This window comes from Cicer arietinum, unplaced genomic scaffold, assembly GCF_000331145.2.
Source record: "Cicer arietinum cultivar CDC Frontier isolate Library 1 unplaced genomic scaffold, Cicar.CDCFrontier_v2.0 Ca_scaffold_6382_v2.0, whole genome shotgun sequence".
NCBI classification, from domain to species: domain Eukaryota; kingdom Viridiplantae; phylum Streptophyta; class Magnoliopsida; order Fabales; family Fabaceae; genus Cicer; species Cicer arietinum.
Window position 1 is genome coordinate 6408 of NW_027340029.1, and position 9486 is coordinate 15893.

The 9486-nt window shown below is 39.1% G+C and overlaps 1 protein-coding gene across 1 annotated transcript in view; it reads right to left on the minus strand.

Moving 5' to 3' along the window:
- Window positions 1–5945, minus strand: part of LOC140919217 (uncharacterized) — a 6714-nt gene extending 769 nt beyond the window's left edge. The window contains exons 1-4 of the mRNA XM_073364811.1: window positions 5864–5945; window positions 3279–5716; window positions 2207–2794; window positions 1647–2080 (exon numbers count right to left, since the gene is read on the minus strand). Of these exons, the coding sequence (XP_073220912.1) occupies window positions 1647–2080; window positions 2207–2794; window positions 3279–5716; window positions 5864–5945 (3542 nt within the window). The remainder of the gene's footprint in view (window positions 1–1646; window positions 2081–2206; window positions 2795–3278; window positions 5717–5863) is intronic.
- Between the last annotated feature and the right edge of the window lie 3541 nt (window positions 5946–9486).

Below are 9486 nucleotides of genomic sequence, written 5' to 3' on the forward strand. Positions count from 1 at the left end.
TAATGATTGTGACATTTTATCAAACAGTTGGAATGCAAGCATAGTGATGGTTGTGACATTTTATCAAACAGTTGGAATGCAAGCATAGTGATGGTTGTGACATTTTATCAAACAGTTGGAATGCAAGCATAGTGATGGTTGTGACATTTTATCAAACAGTTGGAATGCAAGCATAGTGATGGTTGTGACATTTTATCAAACAGTTGGAATGCAAGCATAGTGATGGTTGTGACATTTTATCAAACAGTTGGAATGCAAGCATAGTAATGGTTGTGACATTTTATCAAACAGTTGGAATGCAAGCATAGTAATGGTTGTGACATTTTATCAAACAGTTGGAATGCAAGCATAGTAATGGTTGTGACATTTTATCAAACAGTTGGAATGCAAGCATAATAATGAGTGTGGCATTTTATCAAACAGTTGGAATGCAAGCATAATAATGATTGTGACATTTTATCAAACAGTTGGAATGCAAGCATAGTAATGGTTGTGACATTTTATCAAACAGTTGGAATGCAAGCATAATAATGAGTGTGGCATTTTATCAAACAGTTGGAATGCAAGCATAGTAATGAATGAACAACCCCCAATCTCGCAACCATTAACCCGATTCGATCTCTTTAAACAAACATGTGTGCATGCATAATGTATACATTTAGCATAGATTCAAATTTAAAAGAGAAAAACCCACATGCATCAGTAAACAAGAATGAGTTGATATTAGAGGTTTGGGGAAACTTACTTGAGGATGGGATGATGTTGGATAAGAGAGGGAAACTTACTTGAGGATGAGACAATTTTCGAGATTGTGTGCAGGGAGGGAGCTTGACCTTCAATGATAATGGTGTTTGTGAAAGAGGGGAAGTTGACTTACTTGTAGTGTTTAAAAAAGCCCAGAATTGCCAGGATTTCTGAGAAATGAACTTCAAGCGCCCCAGGCGCGCGTTGGCAGAAGTGGAATCTGGGAAATGCGCTTCAAGCGCGCCAGGCGCGCGTTGGCAGAAGTGGGATCTGGGAAATGCGCTTCAAGCGCCCAGGCGCGCGTTCACAGCGTTGAACTCCCTGAAATGCGCTTCAAGCGCACAGCTTGCGCTTCAGGCGCGTTTTTCCCCTTCTCAACTGAAAAAAACACTTCCTAACACATTTTTATGATTTCTTGCTTATACTAAACATCAAGAATGAATAAAATTAGTAATTCAAAACTAAAATTGAAAGTAAATGAAGTGACATGAAACTAAAATGCAAAGGATATGAAGTTGGGTTGCCTCCCAATAAGCGCTTGTTTAGTGTCCTGAGCTTGACAGATCATTCTTCAAATGGCAACCAGATGGATGGACTCCATCGAAAGTTTTGACTCTTCCCCGAAATACGATTTGAGTCTTTGTCCATTGACCTTGAAGTTCCGATCGGAGTGTACATCTTTCACTTCGACGGCACCGTGTGGAAATACCTTGGTTACCTTGAAAGGGCCCGACCATCTTGACTTTAGTTTTCCGGGAAACAACTTCAATCTTGAGTTGAATAGGAGAACTAGTTCTCCTTCTTGGAATTCCTTGAATTTGATTTTTTTGTCATGCCATTTCTTGGTTTTTTCTTTATATATTTTGGCATTCTCATAAGCAAAATTCCGGAATTCCTCTAACTCGTGAAGTTGAAGAATTCTCGCCTCTCCCGCCTTGCCTGAGTCAAAGTTCAAGTACTTCGTCGCCCAAAATGCTCGATGTTCAAGTTCGAGAGGTAGATGACAAGCTTTACCATACACAATTTGATACGGTGACATACCCAGGGAGGTCTTAAAAGCTGTTCGGTAGGCCCAAAGTGCATCATCAAGTTTCGTTGACCAATCTTTTCGTGAGGCAGTTACTGTCTTTTCTAGGATTCGTTTAAGCTGCCTGTTGGAGACTTCAACTTGCCCACTTGTTTGTGGATGGTATGGGGTTGCCACTCTATGACGCACATTATACTTTTTTAGGAGGCATTCCATATTCCTGTTTAGAAAATGGGTGCCTTCGTCACTAATCAAGGTTCGAGGCACACCGAAGCGAGCGAATATGTTCTTCTTGAGAAAGGTGATAACCTGTTTCGAATCATTTGTTGGAGTAGCTATTGCTTCAACCCATTTTGAGACATAATCCACCGCCACCAAAATATAAACTTTGTTATATGACGATGGGAATGGACCCATGAAATCAATACCCCACACATCGAACACTTCTACTTCTAATACAGGATTTTGCGGCATCTCATCCCGTTTTGAGATGTTACCGGTGCGCTGGCATCGATCGCATTTCTTCACATAGTTGAATGTATCTTTGAATAATGAAGGCCAGAACAACCCCGATTGTAGAACTCTTGCTGCAGTTCGGTCACCACTGAAATGACCCCCATACTCGGAGTCGTGGCAGTGCCACATTACCTTTTCTTGTTCCTCCTCGGGCACACATCTTCGCAACAGCCCATCCACTCCTCTTTTGTACAGAAAGGGTTCATCCCATACATAGAATTTGGCATCGTGGATAAACTTCTTCCGTTGTTGGTGAGTGAACTCAGATGGGATTGTACCCCCCACCTTGAAATTAGCAAAGTCGGCAAACCAAGGTACCGTGGTAATGGCAAAGATGTGCTCATCAGCAAATTGATCTCGAATCGGTCTAGTGTCCTCATTCTCCACAACCTTCTCCAATCGAGATAGGTGGTCAGCCACAGTGTTCTCTGACCCCTTTTTATCCCGGATCTCAATGTCAAATTCTTGTAGTAATAGGATCCATCTAAGCAACCGTGGTTTTGATTCCTGCTTAGTAAACAAATACCTCAAGGCAGCATGATCAGTGTAAACAATAACTTTCGATCCTAATAAATAAGACCGAAATTTATCAAAAGCATAGACTACAGCTAATAATTCTTTTTCAGTTGTAGCATAATTGTGTTGTGCCTGATTTAAAACATGACTAGCATAGTAGATCACATGCAACATCTTGTCTTTTCTTTGTCCCAGAACTGCCCCAATAGCACTGTCACTTGCATCACACATGATTTCAAAAGGTAGTGACCAGTCAGGTGCAGTGATGATGGGGGCAGTTATCAGCTGGTTTTTCAAATTGTTAAAAGCATGCAAACAATCCTCATTGAATTCGAAAGGTGTGTCTTTCGCAAGTAAGTTTGTAAGTGGTTTTGCAATTTTTGAAAAATCTTTTATAAACCTTCTATAAAATCCAGCATGGCCTAAAAAGCTTCTAATGCCTTTCTCGTTGGTAGGGGGGAAGTTTTTCAATTACTTCAACTTTGGCCTTGTCTACCTCGATCCCCTTGTGGGAGATTCGGTGGCCTAAAACAATTCCCTCCCTTACCATAAAATGGCATTTCTCCCAATTTAGGACCAAGTTGGATTTTTCACACCTTTCTAATACAAGAGATAGATTAATCAAACAGTTATCAAAGGATGAGCCAAATACAGAAAAGTCGTCCATGAATACCTCAATATGTTTCTCAATCATATCAGAAAATATGGACATCATGCACCTTTGAAATGTGGCTGGCGCATTACATAATCCAAATGGCATTCTTCGATAAGCAAATACCCCATACGGACATGTAAATGCAGTTTTCTCTTGATCCCCGGGTGCTACAGCTATCTGATTGTACCCTGAATAGCCGTCTAGGAAGCAGTAATACTCATGTCCGGCTAACCGCTCAAGCATCTGATCAATGAAAGGGAGCGGGAAATGATCCTTCCTCGTGGCACTATTCAGTCTCCTGTAATCAATACACACTCTCCAGCATGTAACCGTCCGAGTAGGAATTAACTCGTTCTTTTCATTTGTGATGACAGTCGTTCCGCCCTTTTTTGGTACCACTTGGACGGGACTCACCCAAGAGCTATCTGAAATTGGGTATATGAGCCCGGCTTCTAGTAACTTTACCACCTCTTTCCTGATTACTTCTTTCATTACCGGATTCAATCTCCTTTGGGGTTGTACTACCGGTTTGTGATTGTCTTCCATGAGGATTTTGTGCATACAAAAAGTCGGACTTATTCCCTTCAAGTCATCAATGGACCAACCGATAGCACCCTTGTGCTTCCGCAGAATTCTCAACAACTTTTCTTCTTGTAACTCGCTTAAGCTTGCACTGATTATGGCTGGATTTTTTTCTTCTTCACCCAGGAATACATATTTCAAATGAAGAGGCAGCTGCTTGAGTTCAATCAGTGGTGTCTTTTTCTCAGCGGATTTGTCTTCATTCCCTTTCAAGTCCTCCCACCTAGTAGGAAAACGGGGGGAGTAAGATGGCGATGCCTCTAACATGGCCCAAACCTCCTTCATCTTTGGGTCTTCACTTTCTTGAACGACATCTTGGGGTAGACATAAAACTCTTTCTAATGGCAGGCTGGGTGTTTGATGCTTTATTTCTTCATTGACTATCTCATCTAAAATCTCGATTCGATTGCACCCTTCTCTTTCTTTTGAGTGTTCCATGGCTTTTAGAATGTTAAAAGTGACGGTTTCCTCATTTACTTTCAAGGTTAAGGTGCCATCTGCTACATCAATCATAGCTCTCCCTGTTGCCAAGAACGGTCTCCCCAAAATCAAAGGAATGTCGTTGTCTTCCTCCATATCTAGTACCACAAAATCTACTGGAAAAATGAACTTGTCCACTTTAACCAACACATCTTCCACCACTCCATAGGGATGTTTCATCGAGCGGTCCGCAAACTGTAACATCAGCTGTGTGTCCTTGACTTTTCCAATGCCCAATTTTTTGTATATTGAAAGGGGCATAAGACTTACACTAGCCCCAAGATCGCACAAAGCCTTCCCAAAAGTTCTATTTCCAATAGCGCACGGGATTGAGAAGCTTCCAGGGTCCTTGAGCTTCGGCGGTAGTTTTCTCTGTAGTATAGCACTACATTCTTCGGTTAGCATCACTGTTTCACCGCCGATTTTTCTTTTTTTCGACAGAATATCCTTCATGAACTTAGCATATGTCGGCATCTGCTCCAGTGCTTCTGCAAAAGGGATGTTAATATGTAATTTTTTAAAAACATCAAGAAACTTACCAAATTGCTTTTCAGTTTCTTCCCTCCTTAATCTTTGAGGGAATGGAAGTCGAATTTCTGGTTTTGGCAGTGGTTCCCCTTTTTGTACCACGGGTTCTTCCTCCTTTTCAATAGCGATGCGCTCTTCAACCGATATTGGTGTGACCATTTCCTCCCGGTGAGTTGGAGTCAAGGTACTTCTACTCTGTTCGGCTTCAGGTGGTACTTGTTCTCTCACCTTGCCACTCCTCGTGGTCACTGCATTAACATTGTTTCTTGGGTTCAGCACTGTGTCACTAGGCAGATTTCCAGACGTTCTTTGTGCCATTTGTTGAGCAAGTTGACCCATTTGAGTCTCAAGATTTTTTATTGATGCAGAGTGATTTTTCTGGACGGCTCTTGACTCCTCAATGAACGAACTTGTGCTTGTAACTAGTTTTTCTATAGCGCTCTCCCAAGCAGCCTTTCTGGGTGGGAATTGGTTTGGTTGAGCTTCTTGTTGACCCTGAGATCTACCTTGTTGATCTCTCCAAGAAAAATTCGGATGATTTCTCCAACCAGGATTGTACGTATTAGAGTAGGGGTTATTCTGCCTATTGTTATTACTCACAAAATTCACCCGTTCTAGTTCTTCTACCTCATTATCATCCAGTGCTTCACAGACTCCAGTTTTATGTGCTCCTCCACAAAGGTTACAACTAGTCTGCTTTAGTAATTTGACGGGGGCCACTTGTGGTTGTATATTTAGAGCTGCCATTCCCTTCTTTATCTTAGTAGTAGCGATAACCTCTTCCATCTTCGATAGTAGCCTGTCTTGGAGCTAACCATCCATAACATTCAATTCCATTACACCACTTGTTGAACCACCACTTATGTCATACAATATCATCTGTTCATTTGATGCCATGATCTCAATAATCTTTCGTGCTTCTGCTGCGGTTTTGTAATTCAAAGAACCACCCGCTGTGGCATCCAACATAATTCTAGTGCTCGACCTCAAGCCATTACAGAATATTTGCATTTGGGCAGTGTTGTCATAAGCATGATTAGGACATCCGGCTAGTAAGTTTCTGAATCTCCTGTCAGTGGCTGGGGGGAAATATTGTTCCAAGAACTTATCCTCAAGATCATCCCATGTGGTGATGCTGTCGGCGGGGAATGAAAGAAACCACTCCTTAGCATCATCTATCAAAGAGAATGGAAATAGCTTCAATTTTTTGGTTTCCTCAGATAAACCATCCATCTTCACTGTTTCACATAATTCAAAGAAATTTGTGAGGTGTCTATTAGCGTCTTCGTTATGTCTACCGGCAAAATGAATTTCCCTCAACTTTCGGTATAGAGCAGAACTTATTTCAAACTTATTGACTGTAACTGGTTGGTGATGAATGGGTAATCGAGCACGATTTCTAATTCGATTCCCATATTCTCCGAGAGTACGTTCTGGTGGTGGTGGGTCGGCCATTTCAGTAAATATGACACAATCACCCAAAACCTCTTCTTCCACAACTAAATGTCTTTCCCTTTGTCTCCTTTCTCGAGCTGCCTTCCTATGTGCTTTCGCTGTTTTTTCAATTTCTGGATCAAAGATAAGTTCAGCTGAGGACTGACCTCGCATACAAGGTTAGACAAATTGTGAGTACTGAAGAGTTAAAGAAAGATAAATAATTAAGTAAAAATAAGAGAGTCTTAAACAATTTTTTTTTTTTTTTTTGAAATAAAATAAAAGAAGAAATTTTATTGCAGAGCAAAAAATTTCAATTCAGTAAATAAACTAAATTCAATAGTGATATGGCAATCCCCGGCAACGGCGCCAAAAACTTGATTGCGTTTCAGCAAGTCTACTGAATCGTTGCAAGTAATAATAAAACGGTAGTACCGAGTGTCGAACTCAAGGATTGCGTTTTACTATTGAATTATATTTGATTACTAGAATTGAACAAAAAGGTTCCCAAGTTGATTGAAATAATGTTTGAAATTAACAACAATAATAAAATTGATCTTTTATAATGAGAAATATGTCAGGGATGAGTTTCACTTCGAATCCAACCTTGGTGTCTAATTTGATCCTAGTTACTGAATTCCTTTATTGAATTATTACCGAATTCTCTTTATTATTCTTGCCCTAATGTCTTAGTGACAGAACCTTTAATTCCAAAGTAACCCCTAATTCCTTAGTGGATTTAAGATTAGAATTAAGCATTACCGTATAGAAATTCTCTTGTAAATTATTGCTTTGCAACTAATTTAATTGGTTTCATGACCTGCATCTATCCCTAGACTACAAATTCATGAATTTCTCATCTCAAGCATTCGTAAAGTCCACTTCCGTTTCAAAATACAAATCGTAGAACATTTTAATGTTGATCAAGCAATAAAAAGCATTAAGCACAGAGATGAGAAAAACAATTCAATAAACTCATTCATATAACTAGAAATCAAATCAGAAAAATAAGGGTTTCATCTGGTTACACTCATCCCTAACAAATAGGGTTTAGTTACTCATGACAGAGATACAAAAGATAAGGATTAAAGAAGAATTACAAGAATGATTCATGGATGATTCTTGATAAAACTGCTTCAATGGCGTTAGAAACGGCCGTCTTTGAGTTTCTATGCTAGGGCACAAGTCTCCCAAGTTCCCCAGAGTCAAAAAAAGATCATAAAACAGTAAAAATCCCTGTTTTTATGGTTGCTGGTGCGGTTATCGCGCCCCAGGCGCGCTTGGATGCGCTTGGGCGCGTTTCAACAGTGGCGAATGCTGAGAAATGCGCTTGGCTTGCGCTTGGGCGCGCTCCAGCGCTCAGCATCTGCTATCTGGCGTATATTGCATTTTTCTCCTCTTTCGAGTCTGAATTTGGTTCCGGTGTCTTCATGAAAGTTGTAGCTATGGATCCTAGCTTTCATTTGCATTTGGTTTGACTCCAATTGGACATCTACAACACCAGATATGGCTGAAATACTCTACATGTGTCATGTTGATTTCTCACCAAAATTCAGCACTGCACCAAAACGCAACGCAATGTAAAATTACGAAAAATTCCTACTTAATCACTAAAATAAAACATAAAACATTTAATTTAACTCAAAGAACAAAAATCAACAAAATATATCAAATAAATCCTTAATTTAACTAATAATTGAGGATAAATAAGACTAAAATAGTGGGAAAATATGCATATGATGAAGAGTCATCACAACCCCAAACTTAATCTATTGCTTGTCCCCAAGCAACAATTAATTTCATATTTGGTCCTGTTAAATGCACACTTAAATTCAATTTCTCAAATTACATCAAACTCAAATTTCAAAGTTCTTGCTACTGCAAAACATTCATCATGCTCTATGGTTGTTTTCAAAAATACAGACAACAAGATTTGTACACATTGGCATTCATTCATCAAATTCAACTCTCTCTTCACACAATCTCACCAAAATTTCTCTCAAGTGTTTAGAAAGGGTTATGAATTTATCGCTCAAATCCTAGAACATGCATCACGCTACCATAGGCTTGAAAAAATTCTAGTTAGCAATCACAATGCAGTAAACACATACATTTTTGGAGGACTTTCGGGTTGTAATGGGGCTTAGGTAAGGGTAGGACATTTTAGGATAGTAGGCTTTACCACTTGGAGTTAGGCATACATTTCCACCTTATTCTACCATTTTTTTTTCTTCACCTTTTCAGTATGGAGATTCTCAAACATTAACAAAAGAACCAAAAAGATATTATTTACCAAAGTACACAAACTGATTTTTTTTTTTTTTTTTTTTTTTTTTCTTTTTATTTCTTTTTGTGAGAATCACCACCCCAAACTTAAAAAGTTGCTATCCCATGAGCAACCCCAAACTTAGAATTTTATCAAGACCATAATTTTTTTCTTTCTACCTAACTCCAAGTAAGGTGATTTAATTAAAGTCAATTGTTTTTCTTGTAATGTGGCTAGTAACCGAAATAAAAGGGCAAGGCTCAAAGGGGCTAGCAAAGGGTAAAATTTTCATAGGGTAGTTAGAAAGGCTCAAACGACCAATAAAATTGCCTCAATGTATGCATAAATTACAAGTGATGCAAGTCAGAATTAGTGCAAGTTCTAGAGGGATAACACATGTCTGGATAATCACACAACAAAGAATTTAAGTGTTTAGGCTCAAAAGCTCACAGCTAGGATAATAAGAGAGAGTATGAACAATCAAAATAAAGCCAACATGCTTCTGAAAAGTTAAAATTGTATTTTTGAAAAATTGATGGCATATTAGCCTTCTACAACCATTTAGTAATCAAGAATGCATGCATTAGGAAGACTTGTCGACTTGAGCAATAACATAATCTAAGAAATGAAATTTAACTTGCAAAATCACAAACAGAAATTTTAAGATTAAGTGCAAGTCAATACGACTGTTTCATCATAGTACACATTTAGTGAAAGGAAAAAAAAAACATGAATAAA